We start from the raw sequence: 24,773 nt of genomic DNA, 5'->3' as shown, positions 1-24,773 counted from the left end.
CGTCAAACACGTTCAAGGAAAACGTTTTTTCCAGTCCGTGGTGAGTAATCTCTGTTCTGATGTCCGAAAGATATTTTCGGTGACCAGAGACGGTAGCGGCAACATTATGTACACAATAGGTAAAAAAAAAAAGTTACACAAAATGCAAAAAAAATAAAATGTAACAATTGTTTGGGAGAAAACGTCAGCCATGTTATTCGGTGCCATCTTTTCAGTTGGTCGGTTGTAATAAAAGTGTGCAAACATTTCCTCATTGAGGCTAATACTGTTTTCAATCGATCTGAAGCTGGTGGATGTAACGAGATGGATCAGATGGATGAAACAGTGAGACGACTCCGAGTCGAGAGCCCAGGCCCATGCAGCCTACTCTGCACAGGCCAGGCTGTGGAGAGCTGTTGCTAGTGTACTCCTCTGGCTGGCTGGGTCCACCCTAAACTGCAGTACAGCAAATGAGCACCTTCACAAATGCCACAATACACAAAAAGCCCAGGGAGGAATGTCCCCGGTGCTTCATTCCTGCCGGCACTTCTATTTTTTTACATAAAAGGTCTAAAAAAAGTATGGCTTTGAATGGCTTGACTTTGAGAAGAAAATAAGAGTTTTTTCCATCCATCCCAAAAGAACAAATGCAAGCGTGGATGCATTTAGCTCAAGAAAAAAAATAGGCCTACTGAGGTGCAAGAGTGAAACAAACTGACAAATACTTCCATTGGTCTTCATCTAATCAACAGATCAGGTAAAATAAAACTGTTCAACCAATGACCACTGTAAATAGAAATGCAATGCTTCAATATGAAACACGATCAGTCAGAGTTTGTTTTGTGATCAGCGCAGCCAAACATTTGAAGCTGAAACAACATTCAACCATACATCCCCATAGTCGTGCAATTACTGTTGATGTGACCAGGTGTGTGTTGGTTTAAACTACCTGATTGTTCCTCATCTAGTTCTCCATGTAAAGAATCTGCATCTTCAGAAGAGCCTTGGCTCCTCCAGCTTGTGTTTCCCATCTAGGAGCCCTGTAGTCCGCCGTTCAGACACTTGGTCCAGGTTGTCCAATTTGACTCAACCTTGAGTTACTGTCCAACCACTGTTTACAGTCAGCTCAGGGGAATGTAAGCTAGGCTACCTAGTTGATGATCACCAACAAATTCAGAGTAGAAGTCATTTCACAACTGTTGTTGACAGTCAAGCTGCTGCTGTAAGTGTGATGAACTCCACACTTCACTTAGACAGAAGATTGGCCAATTCAGAGTCTACGTGTGTCCATGTTAGTCACTCACTGAACTGCCGTCCTTAGACCACAAAACATGGGCAGAAAGATCATAGAAATAGAATATCCTTAACGATGAGCTGGCTCAAAACTTTCCCTGAATCACAAGAGGTTGAAGAAGAATCCCGTATAAGTGTTGAGAAATATGGTTTCAGGAGTCACATACTCCAGTCTCCTTTAGCAGAGGTTCTTAGTAAACAAGTCCAGACCAGTCATCAAGGGAAGCAAGTCCATGACCGTATCAGTGACATCCAAAGAAGGATTAATTGAATATTGATTGGCATTTAGACCTAAGGGGTCGGAGGTCAGCTCCATGATGTAAATACAGGGATCAAATCACTTGGTCCTACTGACCGAACACCACAGACAACCAGGAATTCATTGGACCCGGGGTGGATGCTGCACAACCCCTGAGAGAATCACTTCAGTGCTAAAAGGATCTCTACAAGAGGGGTTTCAGAAAAGAGTACAGGGTTGCAACTCCTAGCACAATTTTTACTGGGCTCCAACTGATGCCAACAGTGTCCTCAGTAGCTACTGTAAAGCACTCTGACCATGAAAATCTTCTGTTGGAAAAATATTGCTTTCCTCCAATGTAGTATTCAGCTCAGCTCTGCATCTATTTGTTCATCCCATCCTTGGTTCCTCCAGATACTGACTGAGTAGTGTCCTAACTCCATTCCAACCAAGCCTCCAGTCGGTTTCCGCCCTCTCTGGCTCCCCCTGACACACTTGTGCCCTCACAAACACAATTAAAGTACATCTAAGGTCTATAGAGTAAGTGCAAGTCTCTCATTACAAGGGACTGCTAAAATACTCAAAATTGTAGCACCGCGGCTTATACCTGAGCACCCTTTCAGTCACCAAAACCTACATGAACCCTGTGAGACACCCTGCAGTCATAATAAAAGCGACTTTGTATCGTTTGTTTGTAGCACACTGGAGAAGGGAGACTATCTCTAGTCTATACAGTGCAGCAGAGGCAAAAGAGATATATTTTTTTTATGCCGCCAGTGTCGCTGTGCTACCCGCTTGTCCAGACGACTTGTGGTCTGATCTGTAAGGCGTATGCACGCATGCACACACAGCTAGGGGTAGGGCAGGCAGAGAAGCTAAAATAAGGAAATGGGTGGATCAGTTACGCTGTGGCCGGCTGCTCCATTGGCTCAGTCCGGTCAGACAGAAGTCACTGAGCTAATTATAAAGCCTGTGTTTCTACACTGACACTATTACTAACAGTGACACTATTACTAACAGTGACACTATTACTAACAGTGACACTATTACTAACAGTGACACTATTACTAACAGTGACACTATTACTAACAGTGACACTATTACTAACAGTGACATGACATACCACCACTGTCCACTTACATCAGCTATGGGGGGGAAATAGCCTCAAACATCATCATCAAACATACATCAGCCCAAGCAGCACTTACTACCTCCCACCTCATCTGTGACGAACTGGACCCAAAACTACAGTCTGTTTACTGTGGAGGATGTTGATGTTACCGAATGTGCCTTTCTTAATTGCCCCAGAGAGGGTAAATAAAGTTGTATTGAATCCAAAGTTTTCTATATAAGGGAAAATGTCTGTCCCTACCTATGAGAGATAATTCCTAAATCCCTCCAAAGTTTAATTTTTTACCAAGACAACAAAACAGAATACTTAAAGCTACATTCAATGTGTCAGAATTGTATCGCTGCTGTTCCTACAGTTAAAAGTACTCCCTTGCTGGCCCATTTACACAGTTCCCCCTCCCCCAGGGATAAAAGTTTGTTGAAATTCCATCAACTAAAAATATAGCCTCAAGAACAACTGTCAAAGCAACAAACATTTACAGGCACAAAATGGAAAATTTAACAGACACACACCGCGTGTAGTAGTACAATGGATTCCCATTAATCGAAAGCACTTCAAAACAACTTTGAGGAACCTAAATTCTTCTGAGTAATAAGACAAGCAGCACACACACACACACACACACACACACACACACACTAGAGGTCGGCCGATTAATCGGAATGGCCGATTAATTCGGGCCGATTTTTAAAAAAACTAGGCAAGTCAGATTAAGAACACATCCTTATTTTGAATGACGGCCTAGGTACGGGGGTTAACTGCCTTGTTCAGGGGAAGAACAACAGATTTTTACCTTGTCACCTCAGGGATTCGTTTTTGCAACCTTCCGGTTACTAGTCCAATGCTCTAACCTCCTGCCTTACATTGCACTCCACGAGGAGCCTGCATGGCAGGCTGACTACCTGTTACCTTGGCTTCTTGCTTCCCTCGCGTAAGTTGCCAGCTAGCATTAAACTTATCTTATAAAAAATAATAAATCTTAACATAATCACTAGTTAATAACTGCACATGGTTGATGATATTACTAGTTTATCTAACGTGTCCTGCGTTAGATAAATCGATGCGGTGCCTGTTAATTTCTCATCGAATCACAGCCTACTTCAACAAACGGGTCATGATTTAACAAGCGCATTTGCGAAAAAAGCACTGTCGTTGCACCAATCTACCTAACCATAAACATCAATGCCTTTCTTTAAAATCAATACACAAGTATATATTTTTAAACCTGCATATTTAGTTAACCTCTCTGGGCTAGGTGGGACAAAATCGTCCCACCTACGCAACAGCCAGTGTAATCCCGTGGCGCGATTTTCAAATACCTTAGAAATGCTATTACTTCAATTTCTCAAACATATTACTATTTTACACCATTTTAAAGACAAGACTCTCGTTAATCTAACCACACTGTCCGATTTCAAAAAGGCTTTACAACCAAAGCAAAACATTAGATTATGTCAGCAGAGTACCCAGCCAGAAATAATCAGACACCCATTTTTCAAGCTAGCATATAATGTCACAAAAACCCAGAAGACAGCTAAATGCAGCACTAACCTTTGATGATCTTCATCAGATGACACACCTAGGACATTATGTTATACAATACATGCATGTTTTGTTCAATCAAGTTCATATTTATATCAAAAAACAGCTTTTTACATTAGCATGTGACGTTCAGAACTAGCATACTAGCAAACTTCCGGGGAATTCGCTAACATTTTACTAAATTACTCACGATAAACGTTCACAAAAAGCATAACAATTATTTTAAGAATTATAGATACAGACCTCCTCTATGCACTCGATATGTCCGATTTTAAAATAGCTTTTTGGTGAAAGCACATTTTGCAATATTCTAAGTACATAGCCCAGGCATCACGGGCTCGCTATTTAGACACCCGGCAAGTTTAGCACTCACCATAATCATATTTACTATTATAAAAGTTTCATTACCTTTTGTTGTCTTCGTCAGAATACACACCCAGGACTGCTACTTCAATAACAAATGTTGGTTTGGTCCAAAATAATCCATCGTTATATCCGAATAGCGGCGTTTTGTTCGTATGCGTTCCAGACACTATCCGAAATAGTAAAGAAGTGTCACGCGCATGGCGCAATTCGTGACAATAAAATTCTAAGTATTCCATTACCGTACTTCGAAGCATGTCAACCGCTGTTTAAAATCAATTTTTACGACATTTTTCTCGTAGAAAAGCGATAATATTCCGACAGGGAATCTCCTTTTCGGCAAACAGAGGAAAAAAAATCCCAAAGGCGGGGCGGTCGGGGTCACGCGCATAAGCTAGTGTCCCTTGATCGGCCACTTGAGAAAGGCGATAATGTGTTTCAGCCTGGGGCTGGAATGACGACATTCTGTTTTTTCCCGGGCTCTGAGCACCTATGGACGACGTGGGAAGTGTCACGTTAGAGCAGAGATCCTTAGTAAATGATAGAGATGGAAAAGAAGTTCAACAAATGTTCAGACAGGCCACTTCCTGTAAAGGAATCTCTCAGGTTTTGACCTGCCATTTGAGTTCTGTTATACTCACAGACACCATTCAAACAGTTTTAGAAAATGTAGGGTGTTTTCTATCCATATGTAATAAGTATATGCATATTGTAGTTACTGGGTAGGAGTGGTAACCAGATTAAATCGGGTATGTTTTTTATCCAGCCGTGTCAATGCTGCCCCCTAGCCCTAACAGGTTAATATTACCTGCTAACATGAATTTGTGTCACTTCTCTTGTGTTCCGTGCAAGCAGTCAGGGTATACACAGCAGTTTGGGCCACCTGGCTCATTGCGAACTGTGTGAAGTCCATTTATTCCTAACAAAGGCCATAATTAATTTGCCAGAACTGTACATAATTATGACATAACATTGAAGGTTGTGCAATGTAACAGGAATATTTAGACTTAGGGATGCCACCCGTTAGATAAAATTTGGAACGGTTCCGTATTTCACTGAAATAATAAACGTTTCGTTTTCGAAATTATAGTTTCCGGATTCGACCATATTAATAACCAAAGGGTCGTATTTCTGTGTGTTATTATGTTATAATTAAGTCTATGATTTGATATTTGATAGAGCAGTCTGACTGAGCGATGGTAGGTAGCAGCAGGCTCGTAAGCATTAATTCAAACAGCACCTTCGTGCGTTCGCCAGCAGCTCTTCGCAATTCTTCAAGCATTGCGCTGTTTATGACTTCAAGCCTATCAACCCCCGAGATTAGGCTGGTGTAACCCATGTGAAATGGCTAGCTAGTTAGCGGGTGCGCGCTAATAGCGTTTCAAACGTCACTCGCTCTGAGACTTGGGAGTGGTTGTTCCCCTTGCTCTACATGGGTAACGCTGCTTCGAGGGTGGCTGTTGTCGATGTGTTCCTGGTTCGAGCCCAGGTAGGAGCGAGGAGAGGGACGGAAGCTATACTGTTACACTGGCAATACTAAAGTGCCTATAAGAACATCCAATAGTCAAAGGTATATGAAATACAAATCGTATAGAGAGAAATAGTCCTATAATTCCTATAATAACTACAACCTAAAACTTCTTACCTGGGAATATTGAAGACTCATGTTAAAAGGAACCACCAGCTTTCATATGTTCTCATGTTCTGAGCAAGGAACTAAGCAAGGAACCTCTCTTGGGTAGGGGGCAGTATTTTGACGTCCGGATGAAGAAGGTGCACAGAGTAAACTGCCCGCTACTCAGTCCCAGAAGCTAAGATATGCATATTATAAGTTGATTTGGATAGAAAACACTCTGAAGTTTCTACAACTGTTTGAATGATGTCTGTGAGTATAAACAGAACTTATATGGCAGGCAACAACCTGAGAAAAAATCCAACCAGGAAATGTGGAAATCTGAGGTTTGTAGTTTTTCAAGTGATTCCCTATCCAGTATACAGTGTCTGTGGGGTCATTTTGCACTTCCTAAGGCTTCCACTAGATGTCAACAGTCTTTAGAACCTTGTTTCATGCTTCTACTGTGAATGGGGAGAGAATAAGAGCTCCTGGAATTACATGACTGAGAAAATGACATGAGCTCAGTGGCGCGCTTCCCGTGAGAGTTAGCTGTGTTCCTTTTCTTTTTCGAAGACAAAGAAATTGTCCGGTTGGAATATTATGGAGGATTTATGATAAAAACATCCTAAAGATTGATTCTATACATCGTTTGACATGTTTCTACGAACTGTAATATAACTTTTTTGACTATTCGTCTGAACTCTGCGCGAGCACAGTGCATTTTGGTTACTCGACTGAACGCGCAAACAAAAAGGAGGTATTTGAACATTTATTGTGTAACTGGGATTCCTGGGAGTGCATTCCGATGAAGATCATCAAAGGTAAGTGAATATTTATAATGATATTTCTGAGTTTTGTTGACTCCACAAAATGGCAGGTTTGGTATTGTGACTGACCGCCGTACTCAGATTATTGCAAAGTGTGCTTTCACTGTAAAGCTTTTTTGAAATCTGACACAGCGGTTGCATTAACCTGTTATGGCTAGGGGGCAGTATTTTCACGGCCGGATAAAAAACGTACCCAATTTAATCTGATTATTACTCCTGCCCAGAAACTAGAATATGCATATAATTATTAGCTTTGGATAGAAAACACTCCAAAGTTTCTAAAACTGTTTGAATGGTGTCTGAGTATAACAGAACTCATTTGGCAGGCCAAAACCTGAGAAGATTCTGTACAGGAAGTACCCTGTCTGACCATTTCTTGGCCTTCTTGATTATCTCTATCCAATACAGGGGATCTATGCTGTTACGTGACACTTCCTACAGCTCCCATGGGCTCTCAGAAGGCAGCAAAAAGCTGAATGATATCGAGGCAGCCCCTGGCTGAAAAACATTAGCGCGTTTGGATAGTGGCCAGTCACAGTACTATGAGACTCAGGCTCGTGCACGAGGGGATCCCATGCTTTTATTTTCTCTCTTTTGTACGTAAACACGCTTTCCCGGTCGGAATATTATCGCTTTTTTACGAGAAAAATAGCATAAAAATTGATTTTAAACAGCGGTTGACATGCTTCGAAGTACGGTAATGGAATATTTAGAATTTTTTTGTCAGGAAATGCGTCGTGCGCGTGACCCTTATTTACACTTCGGATAGTGTCTTGAACGCACGAACAAAACGCCGCTATTTGGATATAACTATGGATTATTTTGAACCAAACCAACATTTGTTATTGAAGTAGCAGTCCTGGGAGGTCATTCTGACGAAGAACACCAAAGGTAATCAAACTTTTCTCATAGTAAATCGGAGTTTGGGCAGGGCTAAACTTGGTGGGTGTCTAAATAGCTAGCCGTGATGGCTGGGCTATCTACTCAGAATATAGCAAAATGTGCTTTCACCGAAAAACTATTTTAAAATCGGACACCTCGATTGCACAAAGGAGTTCTGTATCTATAATTCTTAAAATAATTGTTATGTTTTTTGTGAACGTTTATCGTGAGTAATTTAGTAAATTCACCGGAGGTATGCTAGTTCTGAACGTCACATGCTAATGTAAAAAGCTGGTTTTTGATATAAATATGAACTTGATTGAACAAAACATGCATGTATTTGTCGTGACGTTGTATTAGTTAATGTGACGACTGTTGCTCATCGAATGATTAACGGTTTATAATTGCGTGATTAAATGAATTAAGCAATGAATCAAGCAATTAACTCATCAACCTGGGGCACCATGGGAACAGTATTTTGATTGAGTTTCTATTTCCCAAATGAACTCAAAGGATATCAGAATATCGATTTTACAACAGTCGCTAAATTAATCAATTTCCTCTACAGTCTCATTCTGAACGTCGCATAATCCGGGAATCTGCACGGACCTTGGCTTCACCAATGAGTTTAACACACCAATCTTAGTTGATTATTTATTTACTAGCAAGCTAAAATGATGATAGAAATACACATACACAAAACACAGTCTAGCTATTGATTAGGACTTAGTATAACGGGCCAACACACTATGGCGCGTGTTACCCAAAATGGGGATTTAAAAGAGAGAGAAACCAAGAAAGTACACGAGAGAAATATACATTTGGGTTCATTTGTCAGCCATGCTTATTTAAACCTAGCCTTGCCCCGAACTGCCGCTCTTATGGGTCAGAATATAATGATGTAATTACGTGTTGGAGGTCTCAGGTGGGAAGCTCCGCGTGTGTCGTTTAGGCTTCTCAATGACGCACTTCTCCGGCGCAACTCTCTGGTTGTCCTCACGATGTCAGTGTCCTTCTTGGCTAAGTGGTCTGATCCCTCGCCCTTGATCTGAAAGGGGTCTTCTGAGGACAGACAGCTCTGTAGCTCAGAGCTCACAGCTTCGGACTCGAACGGTGTATATATCACGATTCAATGGAGAGTGGAGGCTGGGTGGTTCGGCTTGAATTCACCCGCTTAGACACAGCTACTCGTCCGTAGCTCGTGTAGAAAAAGATTTCTTTGTCTTCAACCTTGTGTTTCGTTTTGGGGTTCGTTGACTTTGTTAGACCTTCGCTGCAGCTTGGGGTCAATTAGTCTCCTATGTTAATTCTTCACTCTCCTGTCTTATACCCTAGGGTCAGAAGTGGGCGTAACCGCCTTTAGGGCAATTCTCTGGGCGGACCAAGTTAAGGGGCAAGGCCTAGATTTGACTAAAATCCTATTTTAGACACTACCTTCACATCTCATCTTTACCAAAACATTCTCTTTGATTTGGATATTTTCCACACAACGTACAATGTATAAACATCAGGCATATACTGGGAAAACTCTTAAAGGTACAATGTTTTCATAATAACGTCATCTCTTAACCTTTAATAACAATTCAAAAGTTACATACATTTTCATATTCCACCTCTCGTCATGACCACCATTGTGGCTGACGGAAACCATTGTTCCAAAGTCCCTTTATTGCATGTTTAATGTTCTGAGGCCAGAATTCCATTGTGAGGACAAAGGAATTTCTCTGTGGCCTAAGGTTTATTATGGCGTGAGGGGTCATAAAACCCCCACATCTTCAGACCCCTAGATCTCTCCTCCTCTGTTGGGATTTTGGGAGATAATCTGTAGGGTGGTGGTCTCCTGTACCCTGACCTGATCAGGACAGTCATGACATATTGTATAACATAATGTCCTAGGTGTGTCATCTGATGAAGATCAAAGGTTAGTGCTGCATTTAGCTGTGGTTTTGTTTTTTGTGACATTATATGCTAGCTTGAAAAATGGGTGTCTGATTATTTCTGGCTGGGTACTCTGCTGACATAATCTAATGTTTTGCTTTCGCTGTAAAGCCTTTTTGAAATCGGACAGTGTGGTTAGATTAACGAGAGTCGTCTTTAAAATGCTGTAAAATAGTCATATGTTTGAAAAATGGAAGTTTTTGTATTTTTGAGGAATTTGTAATTCGCGCCACGCCTATCATTGGATATTGGAGCAGGTGTTCCGCTAGCGGAACGTCTAGATGTAAGAGGTTAAGGAGAAGTGCATCTATAATTCTTTGAATAAAAGTTGAATATTTTATCAACGTTTATGATGAGTATTTCTGTAAATTGATGTGCTCATTCACCGGAAGTTTTGGGAGGCAAAACATTTCTGGACATTACACGCCAATGTAAAAATGGGGTTTTTGGATATAAATACGAACTTTATCGAGCAAAACATACATGTATTGTGTAACATGAAGTCCTATGAGTGCCATCTGATGAAGATCAAAGGTTAGTGATTAATTTTAGCTGTATTTCTGGTTTTTGTGACGCCTCTCCTTGCTTGGAAAATGGCTGTGTGGTTTTTCTTGTCTAGGTGCTGTCCTAACATAATCTAATGCTATGCTTTCGCCGTAAAGCCTTTTTAAAATCAGACAGTGTGGTTGGATTAATGAGAATATTATCTTTAAAATGGTGTATAATACTTCTATGTGTGAGAAATTTGAATTATGGGATTTTTGTTGTTTTGAATTTGGCGCTCTGCTATTTCACTGGCTGTTGGCGAGGTGAGATGCTACCGTCCCACATACCCTATAGAAGTTAAACGTTAGCTTTTTTTACATGGCACATACTGCACTTTTACTTTCTTCTCCAACACTTTGTTTTTGCATTATTTAAACCAAATTGAACGTTTCATTATTTATTTGAGGATAAATTGATAGTATTTATGTATTATATTAAGTTAAAATTACTGTTCATTCAGTATTGTTGTAATTGTCATTATTACAAAAAGTATAAAAAAAAGAAAAATTGGCCGATTAATCGGTATGGCTTTTTTGGGTCCTCCAACAAATCGGTATCGGCGTTGAAAAAAAATCATAAAATCGGTCGACCTCTAACACACACACACACACACACACACACACACACACGTGTTTAAAAGCGGGAACCGGGTAACCAAGATTTCCCACCCAAACCACACCCGTTTCCCGGGATAAATAACTGCGAGATAACAGTAATAGATTTATACAAACAGCATGACGTGAATTGGAACTGTTAAATTATATGCAATGTCTAAAATCTGGCTTCTCGATTGCCATCTCAGCATGATCAATCCTCAACGCTTAGTATGTGTCTGTGAGTGTGTGCACTTTTGTAATAGTCTATCATAAACTCCGCAAAAAAAGAAACGTCCCTTTTTCAGGACCCTGTCTTTCAAAGAATTCGTAAAAATCCAAATAACTTCACAGATCTTCATTGTAAAGGGTTTAAACACTGTTTCCCATGCTTGTTCAATGAACCATAAACAATGAATGAACATGCACCTGTGGAACGGTCGTTAAGAGGTTTAAGACACTTACAGCTTAGACAGTAGGCAAGTAAGGTCACAGTTCTGAAAACTTAGGACACTAAAGAGGCCTTTCTACTGACTCTGAAAAACACCAAAGGAAAGATGCCCAGGGTCCCTGCTCATCTCATTTTCTGACAGGAAGTGGATACCTGATGTGTTGTATTGACTTTAAACCTATCCCATTGAAAAACACAGGGGTTTAGGAATATTTTGGCACTTCCTATTGCTTCCACTAGATGTCACCAGCCTTTACAAAGTGTTTTGAGTCTTCTGGAGGGAGATCTGACCGAACAAGAGCCATGGAACGGTGATGTCCCATTAGACACCTGGCGCGCTACTTCATGTTGGGTACCCTCGTTCCAATACGTTATAAAAGGCTATGCATTCGTCCACCTTGAATATTATTAATGTTCTGGTTAAAAAAGGCCCTAATGATTTATGCTATACAACGTTTGACATGTTTGAACGAACGGAAATATATTTTTTCCCCTCGTTCATGACGAGAAGTCCGGCTGGCTTACATCATGTGCTAACGAGACGGAGATTTTTGGACATAAATGATGAGCTTTTTTGAACAAAACTACATTCGTTATGGACCTGTGATACCTGGAAGTGACATCTGATGAAGAGAATCAAAGGTAATGGATTATTTACATAGTATTTTCGATTTTAGATCTCCCCAACATGACGTCTAGTCTGTATCGCAACGCGTATTTTTCTGGGCACAGTGCTCAGATTATTGCAAAGTGTGATTTCCCAGTAAGGTTATTTTTAAATCTGGCAAGTTGATTGCGTTCAAAAGATGTAAATCTATAATTCTTTAAATGACAATATAATATTTTACCAATGTTTTCTAATTTTAATTATTTAATTTGTGACGCTGACTTGACTGCCGGTTATTGGAGGGAAACGATTTCCTCAACATCAATGCCATAGTAAAACGCTGTTTTTGTATATAAATATGAACTTGATAGAACTAAAAATGCATGCATTGTCTAACATAATGTCCTAGGAGTGTCATCTGATGGAGATTGTAAAAGGTTAGTGTATCATTTTAGCTGGTTTTATGGTTTTGGTGACCCTGTCTTTGACTTGACAAAACATTACACACAACTCTTGTAAATGTACTGTCCTAACATACTCGTGAACGTGCCTTAAGCATGCTGCAAGGAGGCATGAGGGCTGCAGCTGTGGCCTAAGACAGCGCTACAGGGAGACAGGACGGACAGCTGATTGACTGAGAGACGCCTAAGACAGCGCTACAGGGAGACAGGACAGACAGCTGATCGTCCTCGCAGTGGTAGACCACGTGTAACAACACCTGCACAGGATCAGTACATCCGAACATCAAGCCTGCGGGACAGGTACAGGATGGCAACAAACAACAACTGCCAGAGTTACACCAGGAACGCACAATTCCTCCATCAGTGCTCAGACTGTCCGCAATAGGCTAAGAGAGGCTGGACTGAGGGCTTGTAGGCCTGTTGTAAGGCAGGTCTTCACCAGACATCACCGGCAACAAAGTCGCCTACGGGCACAAACCCACCATCGCTGGACCAGATAGGACTGGCAAAAAGTGCTCTTCACTGACGAGTCGCGGGTTTGTCTCACCAGGGGTGATGGTCGGATTTGCGTTTATCGTCGAAGGAATGAGCGTTACACAGAGGCCTGTACTCTGGAGCGGGATCGATTTGGAGGGAGGGTCCATCATGGTCTGGGGCGTTGTGTCACAGCATCATCGGACTGAGCTTGTTGTCATTGCAGGCAATCTCGACGCTGTGCGTTACAGGGAAGACCTCCTCCTCCTTCTTCATGTAGTACCCTTCCTGCAGGCTCATCCTGACATGACCCTCCAGCACGACAATGCCACCAGCCATACTGCTCATTCTGTGCGTGATTTCCTGCAAGTCAGAGTCAATGTCAGAGTCCTTTCATGGCCAGCAAAGAGCCCGGATCTCAATCCCATTGAGCACGTCTGGGACCTGTTGGATTGGAGGGTGAGGGCTAGGGCCATTCCCCCCAGAAATGTCCGGGAACTTGCAGGTGCCTTGGTGGAAGAGTGGGGTAACATCTCACAACAAGAACTGGCAAATCTGGTGCAGTCCATGAGGAGGAGATGCACTGCAGTACTTAATGAAGCTGGTGGCCACACTGTTACTTTTGCCGCCACCCCCCCCCGGTTCAGGGACACATTCTATTTCTGTTAGTCACATGTCTGTGGAACTTCTTAAGTTTATATCTCAGTTGTTTAATCTTATCATCATACAAATATTACACGTTAAGTTTGCTAAAAATAAACGCAGTTGACAGTTATAGGCAAAACGTTTTTTTGCCGAGTTTATTTACTATATTGTTTATGCATATTGTTGGTGTTGAACTGTACACCTTGAAATGCAGCTAGGTCTACAAAATTGGCTCCAACTTTTGAGCTACCGGTAGGGTAGGCCCATGTACTTTTATTCATTCAAAAAATGTTCGCTGTGTAGCAGAGCTTCACAAAAATAATGCCACCAAGGCAGGCAGAATACAAAATCTGCAAGCGCAGAATAAAATGTAGCCTATAGGTGGTTCGACAAGTGGATTGATCGGACAAGCAGGTCTACACCCCAACACTTGCAAGCAAGTGCTGAGACAGGGCTTCAGTAAGTGCAGAGGGGGCTTTAGCAATCACCGGGTAATTCGAATTTATGCAATAACGTGACGTTCCAAATGCCTGTATCGCAAGAATCAAGTTTTGTTTTTCTTTGCAGTTTTTATGAGGCGGCAGGTAGCCTAGTGGTTAGAGCGTTGGGCCAGTAACCGAAAGGTTGCTGGATCGAGTCCCCGAGCTGACAAGGTAAAAATCTGTCGTTCTGCCCCTGAACAAGGCACTGTTAACCCACTGTTCCCCGCTAGGCCGTCACTGTAAATAAGAATTTGTTTCTAACTGCCTTGCCTTGTTAAAAAATTAGCATTCGTCTTTTTGGTCTCATCTCCTTCAGTGCTGTGTGCACTTTCACTCGCAAGCAGACACCAAGCCCCCTCACAATAACTAAGACGAAATTAAATGTCTTCCTCTGACAACAAGCAAATGCTATTTGCATTTGAGGCTTGGTCCAACGGAATCAGTCATATGGACACTGAAACGCATTGAGACATTATTTTACTGTAATAGAGAACTTTTTTTAACGAGTGTTAACTCCCAAAAAACAGAGCAGACCCTACTAAAATGGGTGTATCAACGAACACGATTGTGGAAAATGTTCTGCCACGGGCGGCATTGCGGGTGCCACATACCGCTAGCAGCATTTTAGACTTGTGCTCAGGGCTCTAAATCCCCCCCTAATTTAAAAAAGTAAGGAGCACCAGACAAAATGTAGGAGAAACAGAAAAATAAATATGTTTTTACTGCAAATTGATGTCTTATTCTTTAATTGTCATCAGTTGTTACCTTGATGTATAACGCATCACTAGAGTGGACAAGACAGAATTAAAACTTAATAATTATATTCAAAAGTGCAACTGCAAACACATTTACATAGGTGATTAGAATTGGACAAACAAATTTAGAAAAACAGAACATTAATTGTATTCAAAAGTGCAACAGTAAAAGTATTTAGAGTGCATTCGGAAAGTATTCAGACCCCTAGACTTTTTCCACATTTTGTTACATTACAGCCTTACTTTAAAATGGATTAAATCAAATTTTCCCCTCATCAATCAACACACAACACCCTATAATGACAAAGCAAAAACAGGTTAAGAAATCTTTGAAAATGTATTGAGAAAAACCAAAATATGCCATTAACACAAGTATTCATATCCTTTACTCAGTACTTTAAGTACCTTTGGCAGCGATTACAGCCTCAATTCTTCTTGGGTATGACGCTACAATCTTGGCACACCTGTATTTGGGGAGTTTCTACCATTCTTCTCTGCAGATCCTCTCAAGCTCTGTCAGGTTGGATGGGGAGCGTCGCTCCAGAGATGCTCGATCGGGTTCAAGTCAGGGCTCAGGCTGGACATTGACACTTGTCCAGAAGCCACTCCTGCATTGTCTTGGCTGTGTGCTTAGGGTTGTTGTCCTGTTGGAAGGTGAACCTTCACCCCAGTCTGAGGTCCTGAGCGTTCTGGAGAAGGTTTTTGTCAAGGAGCTCTCTGTAAGAGATGGTTGTCCTTCTGGAAGGTTCCCCCATCTCCACAGAGGAACCCCATCGGGTTCTTGTTCACCTCCCTGACCAAGCCCTTCTCCCCCGATTGCTCAGTTTGGCCAGACGGCCAGCTCTAGAAAGTGTCTTGGTGGTTCTAAACTTTTTCCATTTAAGAATGATGGAGGTCACTGTGTTCTTGGGGACCTTCAACATTACAGAAATGTTTTGGTACCCTTCTCCAGATCTGTGCATTGACACAATCCGGTCTCAGAGCTCTACAGACAATTCCTTCAACCTCATGGCTTGGTTTTTGCTCTGACATGCACTGTCAACTGTTGGACCTTATATAAACAGGTGTGTGCCTTTCCAAATCATGTCCAATCAATTGAATTGATCAGAGGTAGGGTCCAATTATCATCAAGGATGATCAAAGGAAACAGGATGCACCTGAGCTCATTTTCGAGTCTCATAGCAAAGGGTCTGAATTAGAGGTCGACCGATTATGATTTTTCAACGCCGATTTATCTCTATTTAACCAGGTAGTCTAGTTGAGAACAAATTCTCATTTACAACTGCGACCTGGCTTTATCTTGGCAAAGCAGTTCGACACAAACAGAGTTACACATGGAATAAACAAACATAGTCAATAATACAGTAGAAAAAAAGTCTATATACATTGTGTGCAAATGAGGGAGGTAAAAAGGCAATAAATGGGCCATGGTGGCGAAATAATTACAATATAGCAATTAAACACTGGAGTGATAGATGTGCAGACGATAAATGTGCAAGTAGAGATACTGGGGTGCAAAGAAGCAAGATAAATAAATAAATACAGTATGGGGGTAAGGTAGTTGGATGGGCTATGTATGCTCTGACAGCTGGTGCTTAAAGTAAGTGAGGGAGATATGAGTCTCCAGCTTCAGTGATTTTTGTAGTTCGTTCCAGTCATTGGCAGCAGAGAACTGGAAGGAAAGGCGGCCAAAGTAGGAATTGGCTTTGGGGTGACCAGTGAAATATACCTGCTGGAGCGCGTGCTACGAGTGGGTGCTGCTATGGTGACCAGCGAGCTGAGATAAGGGGGGACTTTACCTAGCAGGGTCTTGTAGATGACCTGGAGCCAGTGGGTTTGGCGACGAGTATGAAGCGAAGGCCAGCCAACGAAAGCGTACAGGTCGCAGTGGTGGGTAGTATATGGGGCCTTGGTGACAAAACGGATGGCACTGTGATAGACTGCATCCAGTTTGTTGAGTAGGGTATTGGAGGCTATTTTGTAAATGACATCGCCGAAGTCGAGGATCGGTAGGATGGTCAGTTTTATGAGGGTATGTTTGGCAGCATGAGTGAAGGATGCTGTTGCGAAATAGGAAGCCGATTCTACATTTAATTTTGGATTGGAGATGCTTAATGTGAGTCTGGAAGGAGAGTTTACAGTCTAACCAGACACCTAGGTATTTGTAGTTGTCCACATATTCTACGTCAGAACCGTCTAGAGTAGTGATGCTGGACGGGCGGGCAGGTGCGGGCAGCGATCGGTTGAAGAGCATGCATTTAGTTTTACTTGCATTTAACCTGTTAGGGCTAGGGAGCAGTATTGACACGGCCGGATAAAAAACTTACCCGATTTAATCTGGTTACTACTCCTGCCCAGTAACTAGAATTTGCATATAATTATTGGCTTTGGATAGAAAACACCCTAAAGTTTCTAAAACTGTTTGAATGGTGTCTGTGAGTATAACAGAACTCATATGGCAGGCCAAAACCTGAGAAGATTCCATGCAGGAAGTGGCCTGTCTGACAAGTTGTGTTTCATCTTGGCTCTTTTTATTAAAGACTGAGGATCTTTGCTCTAACGTGACACTTCCTACGGCTCCCATTGGCTCTCAGAGCCCGGGAAAAAGCTGAACGATATCGAGGCAGCCTCTGGCTGAAACACTTTATCGCGTTTGGCAAGTGGCCGATCAGAGTACTATGGGCTTAGGCGCATGCCCGAGTCGACCCCATGCTTTATTTTCTTTCGTCTGTTTACCTAAACGCAGATTCCCGGTCGGAATATTATCGCTTTTTTATGAGAAAAATAGCATAAAAATTGATTTTAAACAGCGGTTGACATGCTTCGAAGTACGGTAATGGAATATTTAGAAATGTTTTGTCACGAATTGCGCCATGCTCGTCACCCTTATTTACCCTTTTGGATAGTGTCTTGAACGCACGAACAAAACGCCGCTATTTGGATATAACGATGGATTATTTTGGACCAAACCAACATTTGTTATTGAAGTAGAAGTCCTGGGAGTGCATTCTGACGAAGACAGCAAAGGTAATAACATTTTTCTTATAGTAAATCTGACTTTGGTGAGTGCTAAACTTGCTGGGTGTCTAAATAGCTAGCCCTGTGATGCCGGGCTATCTACTGAGAATATTGCAAAATGTGCTTTCACCGAAAAGCTATTTTAAAATCGGACATATTGAGTGCATAGAGGAGTTCTGTATCCATAATTCTTAAAATAATTGTTATGCTTTTTGTGAACGTTTATCGTGAGTAATTTAGTAAATTCACCGGCAGTGTTCGGTGGGAATGCTAGTCACATGCTAGTCACATGCTAATGTAAAAAGCTGGTTTTTGATATAAATATGAACTTGATTGAACAAAACATGCATGTATTGTATAACATAATGTCCTAGGGTTGTCATCTGATGAAGATCATCAAAGGTTAGTGCTACATTTAGCTGTGGTTTGGGTTTATGTGACATTATATGCTAGCTTGAAAAATGGGTGTCTGATTATTTCTGGCTGGGTACTCTGTTGACATAATCTAATGTTTTGCTTTCGTTGTAAAGCCTTTTTGAAATCGGACAGTGTGGTTAGATTAACGAGAGTCTTGTCTTTAAAATGGTGTAAAATAGTCATATATTTGAAAAATTGAAGTTTTTGTATTTTTTAGGAATTTGAATAACGCACCACGGGATTACACTGGCTGCGTAAGCGTCCCACCTAGCCCATAGAGGTTAAGAGCAGTTGGAGGTCACGGAAGGAGAGTTGTATGGCATTGAAGCTCGTCTGGAGGTTAGTTAACACAGTGTCCAAAGAAGGGCCAGAAGTATAGAGAATGGTGTCGTCTGCGTAGAGGTGGATCAGAAAATCACCAGCAGCAAGAGCGACATCACTGATGGATACAGAGAAGAGAGTCGGCCCAAGAATTGAACCCTGTGGCACCCCCGGAGACTGCCAGAGGTCCGGACAACAGGCCCTCCGATTTAACACACTGAACTCGATCAGAGTAGTAGTTGGTGAACCAGGCGATACCGATTATTGGAGGACCAAAAAAAGCTGATACCGATTAATCGGATGATTTTTATATATTTGTAATAATGACAATTACAACAATACTGAATGAACAATGAACACTAACTTAATATAATACATATATAAAATCTATTTAGTCTCCAATAAATAATGAAACATGTTCAATTTGGTTTAAATAATGCAAAAACATAGTGTTGGAGAAGAAAGTAAAAGTGCAATATGTGCCATGTAAAAAAGCTAACGTTTAAGTTCCTTGCTCAGAACATGAGAACATATGAAAGCTGGTGGTTCAATATTCCCAGTTCTTCAATATTCCCAGTTAAGAAGTTTTAGGTTGTAGTTATTATAGGAATTATGACGTGTCGACTATTTCGCTCTATACCATTTGTATTTCATATACCTTTGACTATAGGATGTTCTTATAGGCACTTTAGTATTGCCAGCCTAATCTCGAGAGTTGATAGGCTTGAAGTCATAAACAACGCTGTGCATCAAGCATTGCTAAGAGCTGCTGGCAAACGCAGGAAAGTTCTGTTTGAATGAATGCTTACGAGCCTGCTGCTGCCTACCACCGCTCAGTCAGACTGCTCTATCAAATATCAAATCATAGACTTAATTATAATAAATACACAGAAATACGAACCTTTGGTCATTAATATGGTCAAATCCAGAAACTATCATTTCGTAAACAAAACGTTTATTCTTTCAGTGAAATACGGAACCGTTCCGTATTTTATCTAACGGGTGGCATCTCTAAGTCTAAATATTGCTGTTACATTGCACAACCTTCAATGTTATGTCATAATTATGTAAAATTCAGGCAAATTAATTATGGTCTTTGTTAGGAAGAAATGGTCTTCACACAGTTTGTAATGAGCCAGGAGGCCCAAACTGTTGCATATACCCACCCTGACTCTGCTTGCACTGAACGCAAGAGAAGTGATACAATTTCCCTAGTTAATATTGCCTGCTAACATGAATCGGTCATGCCGATTAATCAGTCGACATCTAGTCTGAATACTTATGTAAATAAGGAATACGTTTTTTATTTGTAATACAGTTGCAAATATTTCTAAAAACCTGTTTTCACTTTGTCATTATGGGGTATTGTGTGTAGATTGATGAGGATAAAATAATATGTAATCCATTTTAGAATAAGGCTGTAACGTAACAAAATGTGGAAAAAGTCAAGGGGTCTGAATACTTTCCGAATGTACTGTACTTACTCTCCCCCTTTAGTTCAAGTATTGCCCGGTGTCAAGGAATTGGACAAATTCTCTTCCTGACCATAAGACCAAGCTCTCTGAAGATTCCCCTTACAGCCCATACAGACACCCTTTTATCTTTCCTTCATTCCCTCTCTCTGGAGAACAAAACATGTGCCTTTCTTCAGCTCTCCTACAATAGCTACACATCCAGTCCTTGTGCCACTGGTGTGCCTCAGCTTAGTTTGTTTCCATGGCGCCCAGGCCGGGCCTAGTCCCTCTTTCCAGCTTACTTGCATCCAACATAGTGTGTCTGTTTGCCCTGCCCTGGGGGGACAGATCTGGAATTGATGGACACATATAGAACAGAGCGGCAAAGACAGCAGACTGAACAGGTGACCTGGTAAACATGCGCAAGCGGACAAACCCCAAGGCACCAGCCAGGCAGCCACACATGGCATTCAGTCGTTCTCATAGAACAGAAAACATTTACTATATTTGGAAAGTATTCAGACCCCTTGACTTTTTCCAAATTTACCAACCTTATTCTAAAGTGTATTAAATATTTTTTTACTCAATCTAAACACAATACCCCACAATGACAAAGTGAAAACAGGTTTTTAGAAACTTTTACAAATAAAAAACAGAAATACCTTATTTACATAAGTATTCAGACCCTTTGCTATGACACTCAAAAATGAGCTTAGATGCATCCTGTTTCCATTAATCATCCTTGAGATGCTTCTAAAACTTGGAGTCCACCTGTGATAAATGTAATTGATTGGACATGATTTGGAAAGGCACACACCTGTCTATATAAGGTTGACAGTGCATGTCAGCACAAAAAACAACCATGAGGTCAAAGGAATTGTCTGTAGAGCTCAGAGACAGGATTGTGTGAATGTTTGTGGACAAAACGCAGCCTTTAATGTCATATCACTCTGTCATACATATGCACACATCTAGGGCAGCTCAGACAATCATCCTGGTCTCAGAGCATTTACAATTATTCTGTACGTAAATCTGTGACGCTCCATTTAGTAGGATTTTTTGAGTCGAATGATATGTTATTTTGTGGATGTCCATCACCCATTTCGTATGATATGTTACCAATTACAATTTGTATTATGTCACGATTTTGCACAACATACTACATGTTACGAATTTGCTAAATGTAACGAATTCTAGCTAGATGGCCAAAGTTAGCTGGCTTGCTAACATTAGCGAGGCTAGGGGTTAAGTTTAGCAGTTATGTTAAAGGGTTTTAAGGTTAGCTAACACGCTAAGTAGTTGCTAAATAGTAGTATGAAGTTAAAGTGGCTAAAAAGCTAAAAGCTGTTCATGAGATTGGAACTGCTACCTTTGGGTTACTAGATGTTTGTGTTATACACCCACCCAGCCTTAAGTAACCATACCAAACATAGCATACTAAATAATGTATTGGATTTACGTACAGAATAATACGAAATGATCTTAGACCAGGATGCACAAATCCAATGGCTCAGCTACTTCCATAAGAACTAATAGACATACAGTCGGACACTGTACGTCTGTTTGGAGGGCCGTCTCTCACAACACACTCCCACCACTGCCCAATGTGTCGTGTGTGAAACCGTGAGCTGCAGGCATCACCGCCCAGGTCAAGAGGGGAAACGGAGAGACCGCTGGAGGGGTGGGATACTAGCGGAGACAGTTTCCTTCACAAGGCGATGTAGTCAGGCCTCCCACTGTACTGAACGCCATATTCATAGATAAGGATGCCTTCGCTTTATATTGCACATAGTTCACTTTTGCATCACAATGTGGACACTGTAAATATTGTGCAAAGCAGATATGCCACGTGCACAATGGAAAGTCAATTTGACAACACAGGGAGGGCGGGTATGATACATTAGTCCGATGTGATTGCAATCCCAGTTAAAGCTGGAGGTTAATATTGAGTTATTTAGCTTGCAAATGGGTTGTCTAGGACACAAGATATGCTTGCTGTGTGGCGTTGTCCCACTGGTTTAAAACTTAGCCAGCACAGCTGGTTAAGCTAACGTTAACTAGCAAATGAGAAAGGTATCTAGATAAAGTTGAGCTAGCTAATATTTAGTCATTTCTTCGAGTACTAGTAACATTTGTAAGTTAGTAACGTTACTATCTTACAAGCTAAGGAAAAGCGCTAACGTTAGCTAGAATGTTGTTGGTCAACATACGCTAACTAGCGAGCTTTTCCTACACCGTTATCCCGACACAGCCATGGTGTGGAAAACCCGTTTACTCTACTGGGTAAGAGAGAAAAACACCAACACGGCTAGCAAAAAGCGGGTCCTATGGAAAAGATTTTAAGACCCCCAAGCCGGGCCTACCCGTCCCCAATGTGTGTGATATCCCAGTCCCCGGCATGGAGCAGTTGTATGAGGAGCCAGTCGGCTGGACGGCTTACCTTGCTTGCTCTCTATTTTCCCCGACATTTCGTCGCCAGCAGTGATTTCACTCTCAATAAGAACAACAAGAAACCGTCGCGCCGTGTCTCCCTCAATTATTTCCGCATTGTTGGTTCACACGTGTCCGTGAGATGAAATCGCTGGAGGTACGAGACCAGATTTGTGGCACACACATGTACATGAAACGATGTATTAAACTGTTTCTTGTCAGTCTCCAAGCAATTTTCACTGAGCGAGGAGCTGAGACCAACACAGCACTACCGTGAACCGTGCGTCCTCGACATGGACAGCAGCGCCGCCTTGCGCCTGGAATTAGCTACGTCATTTTGTCAACAAGCGGGTGGGTTTCAATTTCAGTGGAAAGTGCCCCCTGTGGCTACTATCTGTGAAGACTTTTGGGCTGCTCAGAGGTAAATTAAACCATTTATATAACAATACTCTGACCAAATACTATAGGCCTATATAATTGTTGACAGAGTGCCCTATACTGGATATTTTACAAACTAAGTATTGTATAAGTATTTTATATTATAAGCCTTATAAAGTATAATACTGTATGAAGTCTCTGTCAACTGGTGGGCCCGGTGGGCCTAACAAACCAGGCTAGCCTACATTATCTTGGTTTAGTGCAGAAATAAATTAACTCACAAAGCAGCATGTCTAGCATGAAAAAGTCAGTGTGTGAGGATGCCCTTATCTTCTTGTTCTGAATAATTGATCTGACTGGCAGAGTGGATCTGCATTCCCTTCTGTCAGTGTTTAGCGATCTGGATCATCCTTTATCCACCCACTGATTTCTTGAGGGGCCAAGGGAGAAGCCATAGAATTAGGAATTAGAATACCAATACTAATCATTTAGGAGAAGCATAGGGTGGAATCTTGGACCTCAAGTGAAGAGGTTGACATTGACCTGACTCAAGCTTTTCTCAAAAATCTAAGCATAACTTTGTTGTATATCACCGTTGAGTATAGTACCTTGTCCTTCAATGTGTGGAGTCAATCTTAATTGCAGCAGAAATATTCATAGTGTGAGTGAATGTGTAACATGTCACAGGAAGCAGGTCTGCCCTCTGACTTTAGGGAATGTATGTCTCAAGGCTATGGTGAGTGTTGGTGCATGTATGTGTGTGGGTGTGTACACTGTGTGTGTGGAATGCATTTGCTGAGGCTATGGTGAAATCACAGAGAGGAAAAACAGAACAATGAGTTCCTGAGCAGAGACAGGCCTGTCAGGACAGGATAGAGCTCTGCTCACTGACAGAATAACTGGCCTGTAGATGTAGTTGCTTCTCTATGGGTGCCTCAACATACAGCAAAGCCAATGCCCCTGTCAGTTTCTTCACTGTAGCTGTAAGCTCCGCTGTTTACTCCATATCACTGATTAGGCAATGCAATTTCATAAAAATGTTTCATTGGCTGCACGTTAGTTTTGTTTGACAGTTTCAACCACAATATCCCAAAGCCTAGGACCAAGAGGCATTGCCTAAGCGTCGCTCATAGCCTTTAGTTACTATGCCCCCAGCCTCTGAAATAGCCTGACAGAGAACCTGAAGGGGGTCGAAACAGTGGACATATTTAAAAGAGATCTTAAAACACACCTTTTTTGCTCTGCTTTTCCTTGGGGTGGTTTATAGTCTTTCAGTTTTTATTGTTATTCTTTAGTTTTTTATCCTCTGATGTTTGTTGTGTTGTAGATATTAATGTTTCAATTTACATTGTTTTTTATGTTTTTTTTCTTCCAGTGAAGCGCATTGCATCCATGTCTGAATTGTGCTATATAAATAAAGCTTGATTTGATTTGAATGTGACGTAGAGAACTTAGTGTACTTTGTACAGTGGTGAGTAAGATGACCAACTTTGCCCGGGGAAAGTTTAGTTGGAAAGTGAGAAAAAGGAAGAGAAAGTGGAATATTGATAATGTTGATGCAGCTATCTATTTCTATGAGGGTAGTCAACTCAAGGGTTGGTCACTTTATTGATATGTTACATAGAGCATCCCAATCTTAGTTCTGAGGACCCAAAGGAATGCATATTTTTGTTTTTGCCCTAACACTACCACAATTTAACTAATCAACCCATCAGTCCTTTGATTATTTGAATCAGGTGTGTTAGTGCTAGGGCAAAAACAAAAATGTGCACCCCTTTCGGTCCCCAGGACCAGTATTGGGAGGATTGGGATGAATTTCACATAGTGCTACAGCCACTGCTTATATTTAATCCAAACAGTGACAATGTAACCTATTTCATAACCTTTCTACTATAGTGATTACCTGGAAGGTGTGTTGTTCTGTCACCATTC

General features: G+C 41.4%; 1 protein-coding gene across 6 annotated transcripts in view; it reads right to left on the bottom strand.

The window, feature by feature from the left end:
• Nucleotides 1-22,791, bottom strand: part of LOC106562868 (rap guanine nucleotide exchange factor 1) — a 126,672-nt gene extending 103,881 nt beyond the window's left edge. For 4 of the 6 annotated variants that reach the window (XM_045689808.1, XM_045689809.1, XM_045689811.1 and 1 more), the window contains exon 1: nt 22,474-22,791. In XM_045689808.1, coding sequence (XP_045545764.1) covers nt 22,474-22,501 — 28 coding nt within the window. In that variant the 5' untranslated portion in view covers nt 22,502-22,791. The remainder of the gene's footprint in view (nt 1-22,473) is intronic. The other 2 variants (XM_045689812.1, XM_045689813.1) reach the window with 2 other exon arrangements.
• Nucleotides 22,792-24,773: the final 1,982 nt, after the last annotated feature.

The sequence above is a fragment of the Salmo salar genome, chromosome ssa11, assembly GCF_905237065.1.
Source record: "Salmo salar chromosome ssa11, Ssal_v3.1, whole genome shotgun sequence".
Taxonomy (NCBI): domain Eukaryota; kingdom Metazoa; phylum Chordata; class Actinopteri; order Salmoniformes; family Salmonidae; genus Salmo; species Salmo salar.
The sequence above is the reverse complement of the archived record's forward strand: the minus strand, read 5'-3'. Positions and strand labels throughout refer to the sequence as shown.